Raw genomic sequence first — 27,947 nt, 5'->3', positions numbered from 1 at the left:
TGGAAGTGTAATTCGTTTTTTGTGATAAAGTTATAATTTATGTAAAAAATCTGCTATAATAAGGACTTGGGTGGAATGCTTGATTAGCCTGACAATGATCGCAACAATGATCAATTGATAGCCTTACAAGCTTCCCACAATAAGTTGGTGGAATTTTGGCCCATTCCTCCTGACAGAACCTGTGTGACTGAGTTAGGTTTGTAGGTCTCTTGCTCGCACACGCAGTTCTGCCCACACATTTTCTATAGGATTGAGGTCAGGGCTTTGTGATGGCTACTCCAATACCTTGACTTTGTTGTCCTTAACCCTTATTGTGGGAAGCTTGTAAGGCTATCAATTGATCATTGTTGCGATCATTGTCAATACTGGGTACAGCAACCTGTACTTTTCTAACTGCGGTGGCTGGGCTGCAGACTCTCACCTTCCACAAAGCCAAGAATAACAGTTAACCTCTGATGGAGAATACTTTTGTTTTACGGGTCCATATGAGGGGTCCATCCTCATATTCTTTGACATTAGAAATCTTTGGATCATCTGGGTCTACCTGGGTGAAAATATGTATGAAAATACAGGACATATAAAAGCCCCTGAAGAGGGAACACAGATGAGACTGAAAAGGGCAGATCACTATACACCTCATGATTATGAAATACTGTGATGGGAAATAGACTTAAACAGTTACAAATAAACAGAGACTAGCAGTTCTCTTATCTGTTTACAGAGCCCCGAAACTGTCCTTGGTCAAAGAGTCAGTCAATATTTGCTCACCATTAACTGCAGAGCTGCAGAATACAAACTAGCATAATTTCAGGAATGAACAAGAGGTTCATTGCCCAGGACCTATTTTGCCAAATGTAATATATTTAACATTTCATACTGATATAATTAAACTAAACTAACTACAGTAACTGTACTTAGCAAGCATAATTTCCCCCAAACATACATGTCCTCTACACACTCAAGACAGCAGGTCTATACCAATCTAGAACCATCATTCTCTCGGTTCACTCAAATATTTTGGCACATTCTCCAGGAGCTCCACCTGCTCTCGGACCTAATCCTGCAATGGAAAAAGCAAGTGGAGCTTTCCCACTCTGAAATCAGCCTACTCAGGCAGGCTCAAGGACGAAACATAGAGAAGTTCTAATAGACAAAACAAACCTTGTGCTATCCAGGGGTGTTAGTTGCTGAGTTCGACAACAGGTGACATTTTATTAAGACACTAAACTGTGAGAAGAGTGTCATAGTTTAGAGTTTTGAAGAACTACATTGAATGATGCAGACTTAGGCCTATACTTAAACATTTTACAAACCATTAAGGACCAGTGCAAATCTGTCTCTCAGAAAAGTAAATACACATAATTATCTTCAACCACACTCTGATTTTGGTAGATTATAGTACATCACCAAATAATTTGTCTAATTGACCTCCTTCACTGAAATGCATTATGATTACTGAAAATATATGGCCAAAAGAGGGAAACACACATTAACTTGTGTTTTCTTCATTGCATAAAATTGTATAATGCATTATAAACAGCCTAGAGTCAATAGAAATTGGTGGATCATTTTCTCTTGGTCAGTCACGCACACATGCGCATGCGTCCATTTGAGAAAGAGAACGCGTTGTGCTGCTGAGTACATTCCAAAGGATCCGTTATCTGCGTGTGGAGTTAGCGGTCCCGTTAGATTCGATTGTCAAAATAGTATTCGTTTGCAAAAAAAACAACCCACGTGCTTCTTAAATGTGTTCGTTGGGGATGTGCTGCGTCGGTGATCAATGAAACTCAGTGGGCACCTCCCACACCGCGCATAAAGACTCCCGTTTCTTTCGTACATCATTGACTACAGTTAGCATAGTTGTCAATGCCTTTCTTCTCCTTGTGCCTGTTTCGGATTGCGGATAATTTAGCTATCTTGCTACATTGCTGGTAAGTGTATTTGGGTACGATTTTGTGTAGCTTTCTCAATCTCAAACTATAGCATACTACTCGAACGAATGTTCAACTCAAATTTTGCTTGTTAAATGGATGTTCCTGTCTATGTTAGAATTAGTTTAAAATCTTCTGGAATAAAGTTCTAATTATGAAATATGTCTGTGAGAATTTCACTTTGACATCATCTTGCTAATGTAGAATGTAACACATTTCTCTGAACAACGTATGCATGTATCACTGATGCTTTTGGTTGTTTAGAACTGGCATAGGCTAAACATTGCGGGCTATATCTATGAAATTTACCCACTGAATGTTGTACCAAATTTATCAAACTTTTATAAATGCTATGATTCGTGCTGATACATCCCAAGTAGCCTCTGGACACAGAAACACCCATAAAACACGTACTGGGTAATGGGAGCTTGTTGTTCACTGTATTCACTTCACTATTAGGCATATGCATTATTTGTACCACCATTACAAGGTAACCATTTGATTTGGCTGTGGATTAGGTCCTATAGCACGTAGCCTAATTTCTTACACGTAAATCACTGTAGGACCTGTCTGTAAAGATGTTTCTAAAATCAGTTTGATTCTCCACATGTCAGGTCCATGTGAGTGTCTGTCAAAAGGAAGTAAATTGCCTCCAGCCTGCCGAAGCAAAATCTGCTCCCTAAATGGAAAGCTAGTGGGTGACAGTATGCTTGTCAATCTGCAGTACACTGCCATGTACGTTGAGCAAACCACTTGTGTTGTAGGTCATCTTAAGATAGCAAAACGGTATGAGACTGGTATCTTGATAAATGGTGTTATAAGTATGTTATAAGTTATACAGTATTTGTGTTCTTATTCTCTCTATGGGATGAATTGCCCTATGCCTGTCTGGCTATCTGCCACCCTGATCCCCACAGCTGGATTAAACACACATGTGAATCCTCTGGATGAAACACAATGTGCAAATGTTGCATCAGGGGTATAATCCTACTGAAACTCTCAACGAGTATTTGTTCAAGTCATTTACTAATTTGTCAGCGAAGGGTGGCTGGGAGATGAAGGAGAGTAGCGATCCCCACATTTAATTGTGTTGTTGAAGAATAGGCTACAATACGACTGGTAATTCACAATGTTCTCTCATAAAGAGGATAACTGTTGTGGAGAAGTTAATGTGTTATGTCACAGATGGATTATTTCATGCATGGTGACAGGGAAACCTAGACTGTTCAAGTTGACAACCCCTCTTTAACATAGCTCTGTTCAATTGAACTTGCACAGTGTTTTTGTCTAATCTTAGTCATTTTGACTAAAATAGCCTTAAGTTTTAGTCATATTTTTGTCATTTGAATTATGATTTAGTCATTAGTTATTGTCAAAATGACGAACACTATTTCAGTTTTAGTCGACTTAATGTCATTTCATTTCAGTCACATTTCAGTCACATCACATTTGTATTGCCGCATTAACACATAGTAAACATAAATCACTGACTTCCATGTGCGCAAACATATAGCTTGTCCTACCAACATATTTTTCTGCATAACATCCTATCGCTTCTCTTGTACATGTCACATAAAGGGCAGTTTGGCCTATCAATGCAAAAACAAGGTCTGCATTTGAGATGATCAGCCTTAGCAAGGCACTGCGCAGATTCGCTGATCCTGACCACAACATTGGTCCTTATTTCTTTAACAAAGGTGATATGTGCAGCCCATTGCTCAAACTAACCGCCTCTCTTAAACGCGAAGATTTACTGACTGTCTTGATACTAGTAGTTTTTTCCCCCCGTCAGTTCATGGGTGCAAACACTTCTTCCGCGGAAACTTTCCATTCCGTCTTGTTTAAATCGACATGATAAGTAGCCCCTTTTTCTACCGATAGCAAGCGTGTGCCTGTTTGCATTAACGACTCGTTTTGGCCAGCTTAGAGAAAGTTTGCCGGGCAGAGATGGGATGGTCACGATTTGCGAATGACTTGTGCACGGTATTCATTTTCCACCAATAACAACATTGCAACGTTGTAATGAGAAAGTCTTACAGTTCTGCAAATGTCATGCATGCTTTTGATTGGACCAAGCAAATAACGCCCCTCTCCAAAAACTCTTATCCATTTAGTCAGATTTTTTTATTTTTTATTATTATTTATTTCGTCTCGTTATAGTTATCGTTTTTCTGGGTGTATTTAGTTAGTTATCGTCAGTTTTTGCCACAGAAAAATAGGTGTTTGACGAATATTTTCGTCATGAATTTTGTTGATGAAATCAACACTGAACTTAAGTCTTGAGTCTTAGCGTCATAACAAACATGAGCTTACCAACTGGAAATGGCTAACCATTGCGGTTTGTTATGACATCAGACAGCAAGTTCTTTTTTTTGTCTTTACCAAATTTGCAGATCATATTTGTTATCAATATAGTGATATCATGCTTGCAAAGACAATGTTTCTGAGGAACATGTTGATAGCCTAATGCATTTCAAGGTTCAGGCACCTGAAGTTGTAACACTGAAAGACACATCTCACAGAAACAAAAGGCCTACATTGTGTCTGTTTGACACCAATGAGTTGAAGAGCACTGATAGTTGCCAAAGCTGACCCACGCACACATGCACACACACACACACACACACACACACACACACACACACACACACACACACACACACACACACACACACACACACACACACACACACACACACAGGTGGGGTACAGGCTTACTCTACATGGGTTAGCCTAACCTTTAACTTCTACAATGATACTAATTGTCTACCATTCCAAAACACCACAACACAGAGCCCAGAGAACTGAAAGATGTGGGCTAGGCTCCCAGTCAAGTGAGGGATCACATCTCTATCTAAGCTCTATCTCTATCTCTGCCTTAGTTATCAAGATTTTAAGGGTTTTCTTGGTGCTCTGTGTGACCTCATCTCCCTATGGGGACCTGAGACAGTAACCCCTCTAGAGCCTACATGCCATTAGTAGAGAATGGCATTGTGAAATAGGCTTCATGACTGGGTAGTGGGTACCAAACAACGCTTGTTGATAGGCCTAGAGAATCTAGTAGTGAAACAAAGATGGTGGGTGGATGTGTCACACTGTGTGTCTTGATATGTTGCTGTACAGTTACAGTAGACCTAAATAAAAGCCCACATTTTTTGGGGTGCAAATCAGTCTCCTCTGTCTTTGCCTTTTCTTTGAAAGTCTTTTCTAAAAGCATAGTCATAAAAGTAATGTTAATTCCTAGAGTAGCCTAGCATGGTTGGATTATGTGTTGCATTATTTTGTTTCATGAATTGATTGTACGCAGACATGGCTTTGTTTAGATGTAGACCTGTAATCTATTCAGGATTTAGAAGAATCAGATGGCCAGTAATGACAAGGTCATTGTCCTCCAGCATATTTTAATAATGACCACAGTATCCCTACTTTGACCGTTAGTTCTATAAAAAAAAAGTCTTTTTTTATTTTTTTTATTTTTTTTAAACTACACATGGTTATATTTACATTAACATTTGAGTCATTTAGCAGACTCTCTTATCCACAGTGACTTACAATACATTCACCTAACTGAAACGCCTTTACATTAAAAAATCTGTTTCAACGCAAGTTGGGAAATACTAGGAGGCAGAGAGGTCTGAGGAAGAAGAGCCCTGATGTAGTCTAAAGAGATGGGTCTTTAGTCTGTGGCCGAAGATAGGCAGTAACTCTGCTATCCTAACAGTGGTCGGAAGCTCATTAGAGGCTAAGTAGTGAATTTTAGGAAGGGAGAAAGTAGTTATAACAGCAGAAACAGAGGTGGAGAAATTAGAGAGGAGAGAGTAATAGGAGGTTGGGTTGTCAGAAAGGCCAGTTTTCCTCCATTTCCTCTCAGCTGTCCCAAAGCCCTACAAGCTTGCGAGGATTCAGACAGCCATGGGGTGGGTGGAGAGGGTTATGCCAGCATAGTGATAAGCAGACAGATATAATATACTGTATTGTATCATATTGTCTTGTACTGTACTATTGTCTTGTTTGTAACACCTTTTTATCATCACATTATGCAACTCAATTTCCCTGTGGAGACAATAAAGTCAGTAAAGTAAAATAAGATAGGAGGGTGGTGGTGGCAGCATCAGCAGACAGAAGGGAGAATGATTCAGTTGATGGTAGTAAGGATAGAACTGAGGACGAGAGAGAGGCAAGGGAGAGTGTGCATGTTGTGACAAGTGGTAACGGTACTGTCTGGGTAGAGATTGAGTGGATGGAGGTGGATTTTAGGGTAAGGGAGAAGAAGTGAAAAGTGATGGTCAGAAACATGAAGGTAACAGTAAGGTAAGAAGTGGAGCAGGATCTGGTGAAGAGAAGGTCAAGCTGGTTGCGGAGGCAGACTGAGAAGGATAAGATCAAAAGAGAAGAGAAGGGGAAGAAAGACAAAGGAGTGCAACTTGTCTGACTGGATATTGAAGTCACCAAGGAGAATGAGTGGCATGCCATGCTTTGAAACTGAGGACATCCATCTCTTCAAGGAAATCACCAAGCTGACCTGGGGGCGATAGATGACAACAATGTTTACTTTGAAAAGGAAAGTAACAGCATGGAATTCAAACGTAGATATAGAGGAAGTGCTAGCTGACATTTCAACTTAGGTGAAATTAGGAGGCCTGTGCCACCCCCTTGGTCTGGGGGGTGTGAGAAAAGCAGTACGCAGTGAAGAGGGCTGTGATAGTAGCCGTGTTCTTTGGTGTGATCCATGGAGAGCCAGGAAGTGGAGGGACATGGTGGAGATGCAGTCCCTTTACTCAATTCCTTGTGTCCTCCACTCGCTTCCATTGCAAAAAACATTGGAGGAGAATACCTAAGTGGAGGAACCTAGATCAAAGTAGAGGATGTGAGGTATCAAGTTTCTAACAATTGAGAAAGGGTGTAAGGCTTCTGGACTATTTTAGGCTTTTTTCTCAGCTAAAATAGGCTATTCTCAATTGAGAGAGAGCCTTATTTAACATTGCACAATGCTGGCTGAATAGCTCCCAATAGCAGCTAGGCTATAGCACAAGGAGGAATTACAGTAAAGAATGAGGCTAGAGCTTTGCAGTAGCTGGGTGGTGCCTCAGACAGCCCCTGATCTGAACCCCTCCTCGCCCCTCTCAGGGCATGAAGACTTGGACCTCTGCCAGCCCCACAATCCCTACCAAGTACTCGACCCTCTAGTCTTCCAGCCTGCTCCCCACATGCCACACAGACAGCCATTGTGCTAGTAGTGGTCCCTGTGAGGACCTGTCCTCCTGCTCTGAGGAGCCATGTGGAGCTGGTTAGGACTCTTTCAATTAAGTCTTCTCTTCTTGCACCACATAATGGAAAGAGCAGGGGCGTGGATAGGGAGTGTGAGCTGTCAGGTAGTTTTTGGTTATTGGAAATGTCTAAGATTCTCATACTGTACATGAGGCTTAGTAGAAACACATTTAAGTGAAGTCTTGCTGAAAATCATTAAAGCCCCATCCAGTGATTTCTGCATACTGTACAAAACCCTGAGTTTACATGCTACAGTATTTTATTAACAGTGAAAAACATTCTACTAGAGCAACATTCCTTATTTGACCATGATTTTAAGCTATACATCATTTGTTTACAAAATCTCCAATGACAACATTGTTGGAGGGCCTCTTTCAATGTCACAGGGCCCCAATTTGCTAAAGAGTGCTGCATAGCACTAAAACCATGTGCAAAGACTCTTTTGGTAATTTGGTGTCATTGCAAAGTGTCTCCCCGAACACAAACTTTGTAGGCGGGGTAGTAAATGGAAGTTTTCCAAGGACGTGCAAAGGGGAGTTGCAAATTCAAACACTTACTGAATGACATTCCACGTTCAATAATTGCTAATAGGTGAACATAGACATTTATTTGATCATAACAGGCAGTAGTTGTCTCCTGTCACGGATAATCCCTCATACCACCAGTACATCCTATATAAGTATGTGGAAGTAGGTGTATATTATTGCATTCCTATGTTCTGTAAGCTTAAAACATTGAATGACCACTGTATGTATGCATACATCAAGCGCCTCAGCTCAGATTTTTTGTCTCATTGGGTGGCCAGTGATGATATTTGAAAATGGAGAGAGTATATTGTTTCGGCAGCAAAGCTCTTGCTTCTAGGTTGTAACATAGCTATCTATTGAACGTAGCTACTGAGATAGGCAGGGGCGTCATTTCAGCTAAACTTAGAGGGTGGCAGAAATGTAACATTTCCCTGTAGCCCCACCCTGGCACGACTCTTGTTGTGTAGTCTTCAATGTTGTTCCCTTAAATGTTTTGTTTTCCTATGAATTTTCTTTTAGGAGAGACTAAGGGGACATTCTGGGCCTGCAAACCGATGTTACATTTCTGAATTGGTTAAAATGTGTTGGTGTCAGGGTTATGGTTAGTGTCAGGGTTATGATTCATGGTTTGCAGGCCCAATGTGTGCAGGGTTCCCAAACGTTTTTGTCTTGCGATCTTTTAACATAAATAATTTCTGTGTGACCATAACTTCATTGTCGGAAGGTCGCTGGTTCAATCCCCACCCTGGGAGGGTGGGAGCCAGATGCAAGCCGGCAACCAGACGGTTATCATATATATCTAAAGTGAACATTAGACACACAACTTCTATGACTAATATCATTGGACAGTGCAACAACCACAAGTCACTAGAATCACCAAAAATATATTACATAGTATGAAGAGACAAAACTCCAAGCCACAGCCTGATACTACTTTTCAGACATATAGAACTGATATTGCATACTGGTCTATAAAACAATTCTAATGGAGGGATTTGAAGGGGTAATGGGTGACTTTTGGATTCTTCATGTCTTAATCACTATCAGGTAGGACTTTCGTCCAAAGCGGATTTGGGGTTTTATTTCTCTTGGATATATTATATGAATCCCAGAAAATGAAATTGGCCAATTTCGGTACAATCAATTAAGTTATTTCTCAGAGATTAAACTATATTTTTACAAAATAATGTTGCATCTTATCTGTTTCTAACGACAGAAAAAAGTTCAGAGAACAATCTAAGATGGTGGGTGTCCTTTGATTTGACATGGAATGACCCATTAAGGCAACTGTAAGACTACACTGAAGTGGCAAGTGGCACAATTATGGTTATGTGCGAGAATTGCCTATTCATTTAGCTGATGCAAATGATAAAAAAACATGAGAAAAGTTGTGATGGGTTCAACATGTGATAGGTTCAACATTGGATTAAACAGCATTTGGAGAGGAGTATCAGGTTAAATTTGGCGTGCCACTGTAGGCTTGTTGAGTACATAGATTATGATATCATAGACACTTCAGCTCATGGTAACATTTGTTGCCTTCAACTGATAGTATGGGCATTTTATATGTCAACATTTTTTATCCATTCCATCATTTACAGTGAAATCCTGATTGGCGAGGACAATGGACATCTTCCTATCATATTCACTTATCCCCACCCACTCATTGTTGGAGACCTTCCCTCCACCCCTACACTAACTGAAACGTTGCTGAACGAAATTACCAATTTAGTGGCCGTGCCCAGTGTTAGTGTTGCGCAGCACTCTTTAATGGAAGCAAATTGGGTTTGCTTCATAATCCCTTGATTATCAAGGGATTGCCTAGGCTATATTTCATTAACCTATTTGAAATACTGAAAATAATGCTGACAGTGGCTAAGACAAGACATCCATATTGGCTATTTGCATGAAAAGCAGTGGCCTAGGCACTGGCCCGAGCCTAGGCCCAAGGTCGCTGTTGGATCCTAACCGAAATTTAAACTTAAAACAGTCATGTGGGTCTGTGTCACTGTGTTTGTTTTTCTGTCCACATATGAGGTGAGAGCCTCAGCAGAGAGGGAGTCATGTGATAGTGGAGAACTCTGAAGGGGAGCATGAAGGGGTTCTTTTATGCTCCTGCTAATGTTAATATATTGAGATGTGATTACAGCGTTAATTAGTGGGCTTGCGTCAGCAAGTCCAACTATTGTTATTGCTCATACTTATTCTTATTCTTATTCCAATTCTTTCGATTTTTCGATATGCTACTCCTACAGCTTTTAAGCTATTCACACCAATCAAACTTTAAAACATGTAGAGAGGTCTAAATTGAGTTGTTTACATTTATATTTTCAAACTCATTATACTTTTTAAACTAATTAGCTTTTTGTAACTCAGAAACTCCTATCTTTTAACATGGTGGAATGTTGAATTAGACCAACATTTTGAGAGCCCCATTGTTACTGCATCTCTTGAATAAAAACAACAGGAGACCTGCAGAACACATTCTTCGAATGATTACACAACCATGCACTCTCTTGGCTACCAGTTCTACACTGAAACCACTCTCAACCCCTCAACCAACCAACCCTCTACTCACTCCACTGAACTACCCCAGGCTCATCCTATCCATCTCTCTATCTATCTATCTATCTATCTATCTATCTATCTATCTATCTATCTATCTATGACCTTCTAACATACTATCTATCTAATGTTCTATCTAACCTTTCAACTACCTGGCCATCATCCTTTTATCAGTCACTACTGCTTCACTCAGTATAACCCATACTGATTAACCTCTTCATTGTTTTGATATTTCCATACCTCCCCTCTCTCATCTATCCATCCTCTCTTTCATCCATCCAATCAACCAACCTATCTCCCTTTCTTTCAACTACCCAGAAAATCATCATCAACCCAGATAAAATCTTTCTAATACCCATGAAACATTTAAAACTATTAAGCTTTTTGTAACACCAAAACCTCTCATCCAGTTAACCAACCAATACCACTCCCAACCACTCAGCCATCCAACTCTATACCTACTCCACTAAAGTACCCCTGGCTCATTCTATCTATCTATCTATCTATCTATCTATCTATCTATCTATCTGTCTGTCTGTCTGTCTGTCTGTCTGTCTGTCTGTCTGTCTGTCTGTCTGTCTGTCTGTCTGTCTGTCTGTCTGTCTGTCTGTCTGTCTGTCTGTCTGTCTGTCTGTCTGTCTCTATCTATCTGTCCATAGATACATTCCATCCATCCAACCAACCAACCAAGCCATCTCTAACTTTATCCGCTACCATAATCTCACTTTCTTTCAACTACCCAGCAAATCTATCTATTGAAACATCTTTAAACCTTTTCCACTACCAAAATAACACTTTGGAAGCCCACAAAGTGTCTTCTTTTTCTAGTTTATTTTACATTTTTGGTATGCTAATCCTCCTACAGCTTTTAAGCTATTCACACCAATCAAACTTTAAAACGTGCAGAGACGTCTAACTTGAGTTACTTACATTTATATTTTTCAAACTCATTATTCTTTTTAAACTAATCAGCTTTTTGTAACTCAAAATTCTGAGAGCCCCATTGTTACTGCAACTGCTATGGAACTTTCACAACTCTTGAATAAAAACAACAGGAGACCTGGAGAACACATTCTTAGAATGATTACAAAAACAATGCACTCTCTTGGCTCTCAATTCTACCCCACTGAAACCACCCTCAACCACTAGACCAACCATTTATACGACTCTCAACGACTAACCAACAAACTCTCTACCCACTCCACTGAACTACCCCAGACTCATCCTATCTATCTAACCTTCTATCTTTCCAACCTTCCATCTCTCTAACCTGCCAACTACCTAGCATCATCCTTTCCTCCTTTCACCAATCACTACTGCTTCACTCAACCCATACTGATTAACCTCTCAATTGTATTTATCTATCTTTACCTCCCCTTTCTCATCTATCCATCCTCTCTTCTATCTGTCAATTCATCCATCTATCCTTCCAACAAACCAAACCATCTTTAACTTAATCCGCTACCATACTAAGACTCTTACTTTCTACCCACAAAATCATATCAAACGTGTTAAAAGTTTACTGATATCTATTAAACTTTTTGTAACTCCAAAAACTCTCATCTAGTTAACCAACCAACTCTACATCTCTCTACCCACTCCAACTACCCAACCGTACAACATTCTATCTATCTACAGTGCCTATAGAAAGTCATCATACCCCTTTGAAATAGTTACTATATTTGTCGTACAGCCTGAAATCAAAACCCATTAAAAAAAATTTTTTTCCAGCTTTATGTACAAATTTAGCCATACAACATAAATGAAAATTTATGAAAAATGAAAAACAAGAATAACAGGGTTGGAAAAGTCATCAGTCCCCTGATTTAATACTTTGTAGAGCCACCTTTTGCTGCAATTACAGCCATCAATCTGTTTGGATATGTCTCTACTAGCTTTGCACACCTAGATTGGAAAATATTTGCCCATTCTTCCTTGCAGAATTGTTCGAGTTCAGTCAAATTCCGTGGTGAGTGGCGATGGACTGCTCTCTTCAAGTCCATCCACAGATTTTCTGTCGGATTTAAGTCAGGGCTCTGACTTGGCCACTCAAGGACATTCACCTTTCTATCCTTAAGCCACTGCGTTGTTCTTTTGGCGGTATGTTTAGGATCGTTGTCGTGTTGGAAGGTGAATGGCCTGCCCATCTTCAGCTGTCTAGCAGAGGGACGCAGGTTGTCCTCAAGAATTTGGGTGTACTTGGCAGCATCCATTTTCCCTTCAATCCTGACCAATTGCCCAGTCCGCGCTGAAGAGAAACATCCCAACAACATAATGTTGCCACCACCATGCTTCACAGTAGGTATGGTGTGTTTTGGGTGGTGTGCTGTGTTTGGTTTTCGGCAAACATAGCGCTTGGAGTTCAGTCCAAAAAGTTCAATCTTAGTCTCGTCTGACCATAAAACGTTTTTCCACATGGCAACAGAATCTTCCAGGTGTGTTTTTGCATAGCACAAACGAGACTGACTGTGGCACTTTTTCAGAAAAGGCTTCTTTCTTGCTACCCTGCCATACAGGCCAGCTTTGTGTAAAGCTTGTGAGATTGTTGTCACATGCACAGACAGACCAGTCCCAGCCATAAAGACTTGTAAGTCCTTCAAAGTTGCCTTTGGCCTCTTGGTAGCTTCTCTGATCAATGTCCTCCGGGCTCAGTCATCCAGTTTGGACGGACGGCCTGATCTTGGCAAGGTGTTGGTGGTGCCATACGCCTTCCACTTCTTAATGATGCTCTGAACGGTACTCAGAGGCTAAAGCCTTCTAAATCTTTTTGTAGCCTTCACCTAACTTGTGCCTTCCTACAACTTTATCCCGGAGGCCTTTTGAAAGTACTTTTCCAACCATGGTGAATTCTTTGCAGAACCATGCACTTCTAGTAGTGGAATCCTCAAGAAACAGCTGGTTTTATTCTGAAGTAATCAAAACCACTACAATTGATGTCAGGTTGGGGGCAATTAGCCTGGTGTTTGATCTGGAAGTTGATTGGTTGCACCTGAGCAAGTTTATAATGGTATACTCTAAGTGGCTGATCACTTAACCAAACTAGGTATTTCACTAATTAATTGTTAATAATTGTCCAGAATTTTTAAAAGGTTTATTTTCACTTTGATGAGGGGGGTTATAATGTGTACATACAGCTCAAAAAAGTTAGATTTGATTTATTTTAATTTCCAGGGTGTAATGTGACAAAAGCTAAAGATTTCACAGGGTATGATGACTTTCTATAGGCACTGTATCTATAAGTAACCTTCTTACCTTCTTATCTCATCTATCCATCCTCTCTCTCTCTCTATCTATCTATCTATCTATCTATCTATCTATCTATCTATCTATCTATCTATCTATCTATCTATCTAACCTCTCATCTACTGTATATCTGACTAACCTTCTCTCTTCTATCGATATATTTATCATCTATCAATTCATCCATCCAACCAACCAACCAAACCATCTTTAACTTTATCCACTACCATAATAAAACTAATTCTTATGGAACTACTCTTCTAGTTCTTGTGTGCTGACACACAATGGTTTAAACTTTAGGGTAGTGCAGTTAGAAGGGGAATTTAAATCGATTGGGACTTATCTGCCAATTAGGCTAAGGTCTGATTCAATTTGTCTGTGCTTTTTCTGTTTTGGTGTTTTATGGTACACTCACAGGATGTATGCCTATTTAGGATTTGTGAGTCAGACTTTCATTTTTATTTTTTTATTTTAGATCACTGACAATGACAGGGACCCACAGTAGACTATGATTAGATAGCTTGGGCATAACAGCATACTGGGCTTACTGGTAATCAGACAGACAGACATAATAATCACTCTTTCAACATCAAGAGGATGAGGTCCATTATGAATGTCTGACTCCACTGATACACTGCAATACTGAGCATTAGTATCAGGCCAATATTGGCCTAAAATGTTGGATCTGGATTCTGAGAAAGGGAATTCACAATCCGATGCCATGACGCAAACTGTTGTATAAAGGTTGTCAATCATGTCAGTCATCGACTGACGACTGCACAGCTCAGATGATACACACCACAATAACAACCATGTCTGTGATCTGGTTTTACTTCACACTTGAGACAGACAAGTAAAAATACTTGTTACAAAATTTGCAAGGTGAGTGTTTCGAGGGGTGGCAGTAGCATTTCACATTTCAACACCACCAATTTAATTAGGCACATGAAGAAGCGTCATTCCAAAGAACACGATGAGTTTACTCAGGCAAGTGCTAATAAGAAGCAGATGGTGTGGTATATATGGTATAATTCAGTCATATTGTAAGTATTTCTTCTGATGCAAAGTTATGAAACTTTCCCATCTTGAACATGGTGTTTACTGTTTTTAGATGGACAAGAATGATGCCAAGCATAGCACATCCACACACATAGCTTGTATACAGCCATTTAAACAAAAGAAGACAAAAAAACAAGTTTTTTTATCTGAATCGTTACTCAGTATTGGCCGATACTCAATGTTCAATACACGGAATCGGTATCGTCAAGGAAAAGGTGGTATAGGTGCATCCCTACCATATACTATTATGCATCCTGCTCTTCTCTGATTTTGTTACCTTAAACCACATCTCTGAATCATTTCTCTTTTTCAGGGAGGACCCCAGAGTCACAGCACATCTCTGTTGTTTCGAAGACTGGAAATGAAAGAAGGCAAAGGTAGGGGATTAAAGTAATAATTAAATCATTGACATGTCTTTGATGGCCTCGTATGAAATATTAAAGAAACAAACTGGGCAAACATGAAACACAATGCTGTATTTCTTTAACCAGACATGAATTATTAATTGATTAAAGGCCTTGTGTTTGTTCCTATGCTTGGTTTGCAACACACACCTCACACCACCTTCTTTTGCATGTTTTGGCATGCATGATTTAGCTGAGATGACAGCAGCTGTATTTAACTGTTGTTGCTATGCAGAAACTAGAAGTACATCTTAAATGGCTATATTTAGTTGTCAATTCTCCAAATGGGAAAATAAATCTGTAGTTAAGTGAAGTGTTTTTCATTTTCACAAGCTGGGCAGATCATCATGATTCTTCTGAATGATGCGGTTTGTTGTCAGATTATGCTCAGAGACAGAATTGATATGCGCCCTGTTCTGTGTGAATGAAATAGTCCGACATGGATGACATCAGTGGCCCTATAATCTCATCTAATCCGTAATCTAACTTTGGCCATTCTAAAGGAGAATTTAAAGGAGCAGATTGCAGTGAGTGAGCTAGATGTGAGTGTGATTTAATCTAGCCCAAGATGGAGCAGACAAGCGTCCATCATTCCAGTTCATCCTCTTTAAGGAGCTACACATAACATTTTCACAGTACTACAGCATATAATTGCTTTGAAAAATTTGCAGGGATTGTGGAGCAATAGCGTTTAAAAGTGATTGCTCCCCACCAACGTTTCGTTTGACCATGGTATTCGCATATTGAATTCTTCTGGCCGGTGTGGTCAAATCATAGCTCGTTACAGAAAGTATGCAAATCAAAACTATCCATAGCAATTATTTATTATTACCTGTTCACTCAACATGATGGGATCATATGGTCTGGATAGCCAATTTTGTGATGAAAGGTAGCTATTACCAATGGCTAGTGTAAACAAAGCTCATTGTAATTCCCACTTGGCCACAGGGGAGATGTAGCTCCTTTAAACTGATTAGCCCCGGTCTCTTTGCATGTCTCTCTCTCTCTCTCTCTCTCTCTCTCTCTCTCTCTCTCTCTCTCTCTCTCTCTCTCTCTCTTTGTCTTTCTCTCTCTCTCTCTCATGCTTATTTCTCAATGAAACATACTGTAGTAATGTTTACCATCAGTAGTGCTACAGGGTTCCCTGAAGTGCAGATGTAATCTACACTGAGTCCGCGTTTCATCTCACTTCCAATTTATCATCTGTGAGGAGAAATATGTAATTCATGGTTGTGTTTTAAAGGAGTTTGGGTGCAATGTTAATTTCATTGGCCTGTGATACGCCGGCAGATTGAGCCAGATGTCAGAGGTGCTAATGTGTTGTTCTTCCTCCACTCCCCATTTCAGGATAACATCATGTGCTGTACAGAGATGAGAGGGCACAGGAGCATGTGAAGATGTCCCTAAAGGTGGCTAAAAGTAAGCTCTGCTGCAGTTGGAGGTCACACGTGTACTATATGTAAAAAGGCTATATCAACAATGTAGTTACTGTGTCTTCATTGTAGCTGTTTCACAGGAAATGAAAACATGAGAGACTTTGTTTTCTTTTTTAATAGGCTGTGTTTGCAATACAGTAAAACTCTAGGCTAACCTTGCTCAGTTTTCATGCATTCACACTTGCGTCTCTTGCGTTTTTGTACATCAAAGAAGTGTAAGCATGACAAGCTTGAAATCTCACACACATTGTTTTGCAATGTACATTTACTTCTGCCAATGCACATACTGTATAAGACACATTCAAGCCTTGCATGTCAGCTATTTTCCAGATGTCTCTCAATGTGTTATAATAATATATATAAGACAATATGAGAACACACAGCTTGGGTCTGCCTTGATAGGCTCTATCTATTTCCCCTCCATTTTACATCATTAACACCTTTAGAAGGTGCTTGCTTTTGTCATTTACATCTTTGTTCCAACTATTTTTGCTTAATACTGTTGTAGTCCTAGTTGCTGCATGGCAAATGGTCCTGTCTCCAAGGCCTATCTGGGTCTGTTAATGGAAGTCCCAGAAAGCAGACTCAGCTTGGCCAGTGTTTAGTTTGGCAGAACATGTTTGCCTTTACAGTATAAGTACCATTTGAATTCCTGGAACAAACGTGTGAGAAGTGGTGCCTGGGAGCTGAAAGAGGTCCCTCCCAGTCCCCTACAGATAGATTGTTTGCTATGTGTTTATCTAGGAGAATGGTTGTGGTCATAGAGCTGTTACTCATGCAGAGCTAGAGGGGACTTTGCTCGATATGGGAACTGAAAGTTCTAGGGACTTCTATGGGATTTTTCGTAACAGCTCAATAACTGTTTCTCTCCAGTTCATGTTAAGGCAGCTGTAGGAAGTAAATATCTGCCTGTGGTCTTTGAGAAAAGATTCAAGCTAGTCCTGCGATAATTAACAGCAATTTGCAATGCTATTTCATTTTAGCATCTAACTCTGAATTATAGGAAAGAAGGGGGTTTTGATGTATCTGGCTAATCTTTTGCATGTGGTTGTCCTCTCCGTTCTCCAGCATGGTGCCTTAGACTACTCCCCGTCATTCTGTTCTTCATCTCCTATTACTGCTCCTACCTCTTCCTCCAGAGGTAAGACAAGACCCCTCCTCAGCCCTGACGCCCTGCCCTGTCTGCTACTCCACTCTCTCTGTGGACTGTGGACTGGCAAGTATAGCAATCACACAGATACGCATCTATGCGTAATTGGCGGAAAGAGAACCCTTCACATGAGGTCCCCTGAATCACAAGATGATGACAAGAAAACATTCACCTTAACTGATTATCGCAAGTTTTAAGTGGATAAACGGTGGTCAATTTCGGCTTCATAGATGCCCACTTTTGGCATCTTTGTCTGTTTCTAACTGACTCACTGGCAGGTTGAGTTTTTAGGAAGTCAGCAGCTTCTGTTCCTGCTACTGCCAATTGTGGTGATCTGTATGCTTGTCTTTCAGCTATGGAGGAACCAGTAAGTCACCAACTCCCAGCAAGGCGCTATGTGGTGGCTGGCTAACGCAGAAGAAGTGGGAGAGCCTAAATTTTAAGTGAGTAATCGTGTGTCTGTCTTTTAAGACCAGGGGGGGAGGAGATGGGTTGCAGAGGGAACACGTTGTGTCAAAATGTTTACTGGAATTGGAGTTGCCAGCTACTTTGGAAATTTGTGAGCTATTTTCACCTAGTCATCAGTATAAATAATTTGCTACGCATTAAAGTACAATTCTGGAACAAGCGTTGAAAGTCCTAATAGATTTACATTGGGAAAAAAGAGCATGAAGATCATCCATGTCTAAGTGGAGCTTTAGATTTGAACATATACACGATTTTCAGGAGTACACTGTACGTTTCTATTCATCTGGCTTGCTGAGAAACCTTTGTTCGGGAGACATGAAGATTTGTTTTTACTTGCGCTATTATCAGTTTATTCAGCTGGGTATTTATTGGAGCAGTGATATTTCCCCATCTGTGGTTTGCCCCAACAACCTCTGGGTCATACGTTTATTTCTCTAACCCACTAGACCATACAGAGGGACATACATAGGAAAGATTAAGAGAGCCCCCATTTTCTCAAGGTAATTTCTGTTTGCCAAGATGATTATGATTTGCAAGCATGGCAGGGATGAGAAGGTCAAATAATATTGCTCATGCAAATCAGATGGCACTAGAAGACCTTCTAGGCAATCACAATGTCATTCTCTTTATTAGAAGCCCCCAAGATGTACACTAGTGTCTCACAGAGGGCTAGAACTGGCACACACACAGGTAATAAATGTCTCAGCAATTCACTGTCAAAGACAGTTACTCGTAAACAGCTGGTCTAAAGCAGACATATGTTAAATTCCAACCAGTGAACAAATACAAGAAAATATAGTAAGACAGACATTGCTATGTTTTCACATACATGTCATTAAACATGTGGTCACATATCTGTCTCACACCTTTCCATGGGGTCTTGGCATATTATTATATTCTTTTTAAAATGTTCTTAGCAGTAAAAGTCCCAACAATTGAATTTATTAAGGGGCATTTTTGCTGAATGACGTCATACAAACACATCACAAAGGGGAACATTTTAAAAGACAATTAAAGAAATTTGAATTTCACTTTACTTTGTAGAATTTGTCTGCCCTAATAGACATAGGTTAATTACATACAGTATACATTGACAGTGAGAGAGAGCTATAAGGCCATTTATACACATCATTTATACACACATCAATATGTAACAGGTCTCATGAATCCTGTAATGAGACGCTTTGCATTTGATCTTCTATCTCCTATTTCCAATATAGCATTAGCAGACAAACACAGCTCTTTTTAAAACTGGAAGATTTCTTCTGGCGACAGCATCTATCAACACTGGCATTACCCTATGGTATTAAGGGCAGTGGTATGTTCACTCCTTTATCCCCTCCCTGTTTTATTCATTATTGTTCCTGTTTTAATTTGGAAGCTGTTTGCATAGATAGATGCACACACACACACACACACACACACACACACACACACACACACACACACACACACACACACACACACACACACACTCTCCCATACACATTAACCACATCACGATTAGCCTGCTATAATGTAGTGCAGAAGCGCTGAGAAGAATAGTCAATATGCACATGAAGTTAATGAGGCCTTTACAGAAAATATTCACATTAAACGTACAGCTAGTGAATCAGACTGAGTAACAGGAAATGATTCCTCAATGGACGTAGAGTTTAATTTGTCCGCAGACATTTTAATATTAAGCCGTCCTCAGTACCTAAACTATACAGTGCATCCAAGTGATCACACCTTTATGTATCACCCTCTTTTCCAGAGCTGCTACTGCTGAAGGTTCTAGCTGTCATTGCCAATAACAACATGCCAGCCAGCATTGAAAAGTAAGTGTGAACATCTCTCTGCCAACTTTGCAAGAGTGCTGAAACCAACTTTGTTTTTCTCTTTTTTCTTTTTTTTTTTTTCTTTTTTTTTTTTTACTTATCCCTGTAATTACGTTGTTGTCATATTAGGCTCCAGTGGAGTGAATATAATGAGTGGACATGCATTACTGTATGTGTCACGCCCCACAAGGGAGCTGCCTAATATGATTATCATTAATCTCTATAGGAGCTGGAAGTAGTTAAATGTCAATATGCCAATGGTATTGTTGAGGAAGTCAGTCACCCTTCTGAAGACTTCAGCTCCCAGGCAACACACATAGCACAGTTTAAAAGAAAAATAGTATGTTTATGTAAAGCTATGAATTACTGTGAATTTAATTTCTTTGTTTTATGTCCTCAGTCTAGACTGTAGAACCTGTGCAGTCATAGGAAATGGGTTTGCCATTAAAAACAGCTCCTTGGGGGGCTTCATCAACAAGTATGATGTAGTTATCCGGTAAGCATAAAGGCCTAATTGCTCCATCCTGTTAGCTGTTTCCTACCACAACATCTATATCGGTCTATCCCTCCCATTTCCCTTCTCTGTTGAACCAGAGAGAAACAAACTGCCTCTTGTATATGTAAATATCTTTGGCCAAACTCTAACCACAATGACTCACCACAACTGTTTAATTTCAAATCTACTTTATGATACACTATGTTTGATTGTGGAGTGTTTTCTCCTAATGCCAATGGTGATCCCTCTCAATTACAGTAGATTTGCATTGCTTAGCCTCCACAGTACCTTTATACCATTTCCATGGTTCTCTAATGTTTTCTATGATGGGTAGTCCTCAGAAGAGCCTAATTCTTATTGTCTGTAAAGGCACTCTGGCCTGTGCGGTAATGGCCATCTCAGACGACTGGCTGACCACGCTTTAGTGCTTTTCTCTATGCAATTAGTGAACCGTTGAGTTAACTCAGTCCCTTTAAAAGGGGGATTTAGGTTACATAGCACAAACACAAATCAGATTTATAGCCTTGGAATGAACACATGCATTTGGAGATTTTATAAGCCTCTTACAAATAGAACAGTTTGGCATGACCCCCCCACAATGCACTTTTCCATCAACTCTTGTCTGACGTCTCCATTCTCATAAGCTAATCTAACTGGCTGAGGAAAGCCAGTTCGTTGACATTTGGCGCTCAGTAACAAAACCCTGATGGTCCACAAGCCTGTATTAAACTGTACAGTCTTAAACACGACACAGTTAGACTGAAACTGTATTCTAATGTTATGTCTAATTGTTATGTATCCTAGCCACAAAGTAGCATTTTATTTTCTGATTTAGGTGTTTTTCACCATGTCTCCTTATTTCACGGTTGTGAAAGTGCATTCTGTTATTTAGAGGCTTGAACAGCCTTCAAAAGTGATGCTAGCACACTGACTTGTGAAGGTCACTAGTCTCCTTCACAAGCCGTTCATTGACAAGTCTAGCACAAGGCTACATCAATTATAACTATTACGGTGATGATTGTATGTTGTTGTTGTCCAGAGTATTACTGTTGAGAACCACTTGGCAAACATATTGATAGAAGTATTTTAGAATACTTTTTTTCCAAAAGGTAATGGCTGAGTTTCTCCTGAAACTTTCTTTCTCTGTCCTTATGCAGGCTAAATGATGCCCCTGTGAGGGGTTATGAGGAGGACGTGGGAAACAAGACCACCATGCGCCTCTTCTACCCCGAGTCAGCCTCCTACAACCCTGGCATGCACAATGACCCCAACACCCTCATGGTCCTAGTGCCTTTCAAACAGCAAGACCTCCGCTGGCTCAAAGAGATCCTATACAATGAGAAGAGGGTATTGGATGTGTGATCATGTACACACGTCTCCATTTTAGCTGCTTTCCTGGTACTTGCAATCCATCCGCTGTGTACAGGAACAGTTCAACACTCCCTAATTTCCACAAAAAGGGAGCCTCAATAAAGCTTTTAGCTATGTAGACACAGGCTCTATGTGTGCAGTTGCTAGCTAAGTAACACACCTTTTCTTCTTCTGTTTGTGTGCTTGCGTTTGTGTGTGTGTGCTTGCATTTGTGTGTGTGTGCATGCATGCGTGTGTGTCCCAGGTGAGGAAAGGCTTCTGGAAGCCCCCTCCACAGATCTGGCTAGGCAGGACCAGTCACATCCGGGTGCTGGACCCATACTTCCTACACCACACAGCCAGCAGGCTACTACAGATCCCCCTCCATCCAAAGAGCAAACAGGTGAGGCACAATCTCCATTAACTTCAGTTTCTGTTTCAGTTTCAAGTTTATTGTTACGTCTCATACACAAGTGCAGGGAGTAAAATTCTTAGGCTTGATTCCATGACAATGCAGCATACAAAAAATACAAATAAGCAGTAGGCAATGAAATAAGGTCAAGACAATAAATGACATAAGTGCAAGACAAGTGAGACAGTTAGACAGTGACGGTTTTTGGAGACACATAAGACAATAGACATGACACAATTTACAGTATAAATAGTAAAAGTAAAAAAGTAAAGTGGGTCAGTGGAATGTCATTATTATTGCACTGTGCCGTTGGTGTAAAAGGTGGTTGTTTAAAGTGACTGTGTGCTAGTAAAGTCCATTCTGTGGGTGTGCTGGGGGTAAAGTCATGAGTCTGGAGTAGGCTTGTTCATGAGCCTGATGGCCTGGGGGAAATAGCTGTTGTTGAGCCTCTGAGTTTTGGTCATGTGGCTCCGGAGGAGGCTCTGTCTTTTGGACGGCATCAGTTCAAACAGGCTGTGGTTGGGGTGGCTGGGGTCCCTGATGATCCTCCGTGCTTTGTATATGTCATGGATGGAGGGAAACTCACATCCACTGATGCGCTCAGCTGTCCGCACCACCTTCTGCAGTGCCTTGCGGTTGAGGGTGGTGCAGTTGCCGTGCCAGGCAGTGATGCATCCTATCAGGATGCTCTCAGTAGTGCCCCTGTAGAAGGCCCGCAGGATCTTGGGCGCCATGCCAAACTTCCTCAGCCGCCTGAGGTGAAAGAGGCGCTGCTATGCCTTTTTCACCACCTGATTGGTGTGTTCGTCCCAGGTGAGGTTGTTGGAGATATGGATGCCAAGGAACTTAAAGCTGTTGACCCTCTCTACTGCGGACCTGTTGATGGTGATAGGGTCCTGTTCCCAGCCTTTCTTCCTGAAGTCCACCACCAGCTCCTTGGTCTTGTCGGTGTTGAGAGAGAGGTTGCTCTCCTGGCTGTACTGGGCCAGGCGGTCGACCTCTCTCCTGCATGCCGTCTCATCATCGTCTGTGATCAGGCCAATCACTGTAGTGTCATCAGCGAATTTGATCACAGAGTTGGAGTCATGAGTGGCCAGGGAGTAGAGGAGGGGACTCAGGACACAGCCCTGGGGGGCTCCTGTGTTGAGGGTCAGGGGGGTGGAGGTCTTCAAGCCCATTCTCACCACCTGTCGTCGGTCTGACAGAAAGTCCAGTATCCAGTCGCATAGGCCGGGGCTGAGGCCTAGGTTTCTCAGCTTGGTGTCGAGCCTGGAGGGGACAATAGTGTTGAATGCTGAACTGTAGTCAACGAACAGCATCCTCACGTAGGTGTTCCTCTTCTCCAGGTGGGTGAGGGCGTAGTGGAGTCCGGTGGCGATGGTGTTGTCAGTGGATCTGTTTTGCCTGTAGGCAAATTGGTGAGGATCCAGGGTGGGAGGGAGCATGCTGCAGATCTGGGCCTTGACATGCCTCTCAAAGCATTTGCTCACGATGGGAGTGAGAGCATCAGGGCGCCAGTCGTTTAGGCATGCTACCTTGTTCTTCTTCGGCACTGGGACAATGGTGGATGACTTGAAGCAGGAGGGGACTGAATAGGTTGAATATGTCTGTGAACACACCAGCCAGTTGCGCTGCGCACACTTTGATCACCCGGCCTGGGATGCCATCTGGTCTGGCCGCTTTGCGGATGTTGACACGCCCGAACTGCCTGCGCACGCCTGCTTCGGTGATGACCAGAGTGCTGGCAGTGCTGTCTGCGGTGTGTGTCCTCTCTGGTGGGATGGCGTTGGAGTTCTCGAAGCGGGCGTAGAAGCTATTCAGCTCATCCGGGAGAGAGCTAACTACACTAGCTGCGCAGCCAGGTCTACCTTTAAAGTCTGAGAGGTGTGTAGCCCTTGCCACATGCTGCATAGTTGTGACTCTATCTTTTTGCTGTATTGCCGTTTGGCTACCTTAATCACTCAGCAGAGGTCGTAGCGGGCTTTCTTGTCATTGGTGATGTCACCGGATTTGAAGGCTGTATCTCTTGCGGTGAGTGCAGCTCTGACTGCGCTATTAATCCACGGTTTCTGATTTGGAAACAGCCGGACAGTCTTTGTGGGGACAACTTCCTGTATTCCGTGTTGTATGAATCCCATGACTCCTTGCCATGTAACTTCTGGGCACTTGTGTGTTCAGAGTACAGTATTGGCACAAATCCACGTGAATCCATGTGAGGTGGACTTCAGCTCTACACAAAGTTTGAAAAAATTTGATATGGCAGCAGTGTGATATTTCATTAGTGACGTTCTTAAACTGCTGGACATTTGAACAGCATGCTGGAAATGATTAAACCGGACTACGCAGAAGGTCAACAGTGGTCTTCTGTACCACAGTACCAAACAATTGAACACACCGGCAACTCATTATCAGATAATTATCTGTTTATGCACTTTGAGATTATTCTTGTATAATGAAAAGTACTTTATAAATGTAAATAATAATAATAATAATAATAATAATAATAATAATAATAAGTATTATCTTTATTATAATAATAATAATAATAATAATAATAATAATAATAATAATAATAATAATAAATATAATTATTATTTATTACATTTATATAGCACTCAAAGTGCATAAATAGATAACATACCGGCAACTGATTATCAGTTGTGTTCCATGCGTTTTAGGGTACACACACAGCACATCCTCAGGAAATAATAGTCTGTTGAACCAGGGCCAGCGTTCTGTTCTGTATACTGCCAGTATATTTCTACCAGTTTTGAAAAGGCAGGTCAGAAACCTCAGTTTCTTTTTACAAAGTTAATGACCCAGAAATGGAGGAGCAAGAAAAACAGACTACAGCTAATTATCAAAATAAGAGTGGAACATGCAGAATAAATCAAGAGAATAGAACATTATATTTTCATTGTATACTGTTGAACTGTTTTCTTTTTACAAATTCGACCGCAACTCCCCAGCTAAGGAATTCAGGTTTTGAAATGTATGATACATTGATTTGAACTATAACTCATCTGGAAAGATGTTTTTTATTGACCATGTCCATCTGTCAAGAGGAATTGTTTGTTGCATGGCGTACATGTCTTTGAAATGGAACAAAGCCAGTTTTTGTTTAGTTTAATTTGTTCCCCCACAAGGCCCTTTGTAATAGAGTGAGACTGCACACCCCTTTTGAACTGCAACATAAACACAACTGTCCGGTGCCTGTGTGGAGGGAACAGCAGGGCAGCCCTATTGGAGCCCTGCTCCATCTGCATGGGCCCACAGGCCAGATAAGCTCAGAGCTATCTGGCGGGCCAGGAGGAGGCTGTTTACTCTGCTGTGAATGCAGGAACAAGAACACACAGACCACGCCAAGCTCTCAGTCCTGGCCTCTCTATCTCCCGTCCTCTCGTTCTCTCTCCCCTCTCTCCCTTTCCCTGGGTCAGAGGGACTGAGTATGCCATGTCAGCCAGCTGCCAGCAGGAGTCTGAGAGGCCCTGACCACAGTATCTGCCGCCCCCCTCACACACATACACACTCCCCCGCCCCCTCCTTGTGGTGCCATGTTGGCAAATGTCCACTCTCCCCCAGACATGGCCTGTGAGAAGGCAGCAGTGGGCAGCCCTGTCTGCATAATACAGGGGCTGACTGAGGAGGGCTAACTAATGGCCCTGCCAGTCAGACAGTCAACCCCCCTCTCCCCAACCCTTGTCCCAAAACAAAGCTCCCAGCAAGCATTCTGGTCTGGCTCTCAGCAGTGACAATATTCATCCTCTTGCCCTCTCACCAAGGCTCTACGGGCCCTGGCCCAAACTATGCAAAGGCACTGCTGCAGAAGTTTAAGCACTCGGCTGCAGACCACATGAGTCTTAAGCACACAGAATATCAGATGTATCCCAGCCAGGCTCATGAAAAAAGGCACTTATGCTAAGTGCATTAGGAACCTGATTTGGAGGAATGTCCCTGTGTGGAGAGGAGTTTCAGAGCTTGGCCATTCTGGTGCAGTCTCTTTCCTTGTAAAGACCCTGTGGCTCACAGACAGACACTGGAAACAGACATGTCTTTCTCCACCCCAGGCCTCAGCCCTAGAAAAGACTGAAAACTGGAGGGGAGGGAGCTGATATGATGAGCAGACCAAAGGTTTTATTCTAATGTAACAAAATATACATATAGATCCCTCAGACATTTATCTTGGAATGGAATATTTTGTTAGTTTTTTGCTTAAACTTAAACTTAAACAACTGATCTTGCTAACACGTAGAACATGCTCCAAGTACCTCAGTAGGAGGTTGTTTGGAGGGTAATTTGTTCCTGGGACAAGAAGGTTCTTTGGAAATCTTGTGTAGCTTAGGAACCTTTATGATTACATGGAAATGATAAAGTACAAATACAGAAAATCTATTGGACAGTGGGACATTTGGACAAGACATGGAAACAAGTAGTCTGTTCCCTCCAGATCTCATATGGAAACAATTCTTCTCTACTACCCCAGTGAATGTTGGTAATCATTGACAGTCGCTAAGGGGGGAAACAAATCAGCGTAGGAAATCTCCTTGCATTCTATGTAGGACAGAGGGTCCAGAAAGTCATTATACCATCCCCATTTGTCCTACTGTACAATTTGAAAACACCACATCACTCTGTAACATGCAAGCAATGTCAACTAACTAGCCCTTTTCCTTTACCATAAGCTACTAACTTAACTGACTCAGGACAAGAGGACTATGCTTCCACAGGCTTCTGCTGCCCTCTAGTGCCTAAACATGATACTGCATGTGTTTATATGGGTCTCACTGGTTTTGGTTTCTTCAACCTGCAGAAACCAGTGCACCCTACCACAGGGATCCTAGCTGTGTTTGTGGCACTCAACTACTGTGACGTGGTCCACATAGCTGGGTTTGGATATCCCACATCCAAGAACCAGAAGCATCCAATACACTACTATGGATATGACACTATGAAATCTATGAAGGTGAGAGTGGGATGCCCTTTACTTTCATATTTTTGTGATGAATGGTGAACAGAGATGCATTATGCCATAGTACTGTAGTTGCTACCTTGAGTGCATTTGAGTGCATTATGGATGATAAATGATGCTTTGATCTTTAGATTTGCCTTTTTTTCTTTCAGGATTCCTACCATGACCTCAACCACGAAGCAGAAGCCTTAAAAAAACTAGAAGATTCAGGGGCTATCCTATATCTGCACCCTCATTCCTGACACAGACAGGCAGACCGACACACACAGCAATTTGGATTCACTTTTACTACAAATTGAAAATAAAAATGTTAACTTAATTTAGAGTGTTTTTTTCTGAAATTGTACCACTGGATATTTTATTGAATGTAATGAATTTGTATTAAAAATAAATATGATTTTTTTTTCTTTTGCAGCTAATTAATGTCTTATTTGCCAGTCTTAATCTTTTGTAGACATGTGTTGATGTTTGTTGCTTGTCTATCATAAGAGTTGTATGACTAGGTCTAATAATATTCGGTAAAGAGGTAGCTACTGTAGTTGGTCTGTATATAAGTGTGATAGTCCATGTAAATCGTTTTGAACTGCTGTATCAGATGTTCACACTAGATGGCGTGAAAGACTTTCTCTAATGGTGGAATGAGGAGCCCTACACTTTACAGCATTAGACAGAAATGCAGGCTGAAGCTTGAGGCAGTTCCAACAACAGCAGCATATGTTCAAAAGAGACTCATGAACATATGGATGACCAGAAGACAATGAGATGCTTTTTATTTAGATTGACTTAATACGCTCCTAGCGACAGATGCTAATGATGGTTTTGCCTCTCTAAACGTAGGGCTCTCATTATTAG

At 41.2% G+C, this 27,947-nt stretch overlaps 1 protein-coding gene across 1 annotated transcript; it reads left to right on the top strand.

Annotated features, from left to right (window-relative positions):
* Positions 1 to 1,704: 1,704 nt before the first annotated feature.
* st3gal4 (ST3 beta-galactoside alpha-2,3-sialyltransferase 4) lies at positions 1,705 to 27,502 on the top strand. The gene is made up of 12 exons (XM_083696333.1): positions 1,705 to 1,931; positions 14,904 to 14,967; positions 16,342 to 16,413; positions 17,499 to 17,571; positions 17,934 to 18,023; positions 19,269 to 19,366; positions 19,805 to 19,868; positions 20,269 to 20,364; positions 21,522 to 21,711; positions 21,980 to 22,117; positions 26,937 to 27,089; positions 27,248 to 27,502. Exons 3-12 carry the CDS (start codon positions 16,392 to 16,394, stop codon positions 27,335 to 27,337), a joined length of 1,014 nt encoding a protein of 337 aa, XP_083552459.1. The 5' UTR covers positions 1,705 to 1,931; positions 14,904 to 14,967; positions 16,342 to 16,391; the 3' UTR covers positions 27,338 to 27,502.
* Positions 27,503 to 27,947: the final 445 nt, after the last annotated feature.

Source organism: Argentina silus, assembly GCF_951799395.1.
Source record: "Argentina silus genome assembly, chromosome: X".
NCBI classification, from domain to species: domain Eukaryota; kingdom Metazoa; phylum Chordata; class Actinopteri; order Argentiniformes; family Argentinidae; genus Argentina; species Argentina silus.
This window is presented reverse-complemented; position numbering and strand designations above follow the sequence as displayed.

Bases quoted from the DNA above. Each gene is read 5' to 3' on its own strand.
- st3gal4 (XM_083696333.1), top strand. From the start codon at position 16,392: ATGTCCCTAAAGGTGGCTAAAA. The intron at 18,024-19,268 runs GTGAGTAATCGT...TTTCCAATATAG, and splicing joins TGGGAGAGCCTAAATTTTAA to CATTAGCAGACAAACACAGC. The intron at 27,090-27,247 runs GTGAGAGTGGGA...TTTTTCTTTCAG, and splicing joins ACACTATGAAATCTATGAAG to GATTCCTACCATGACCTCAA.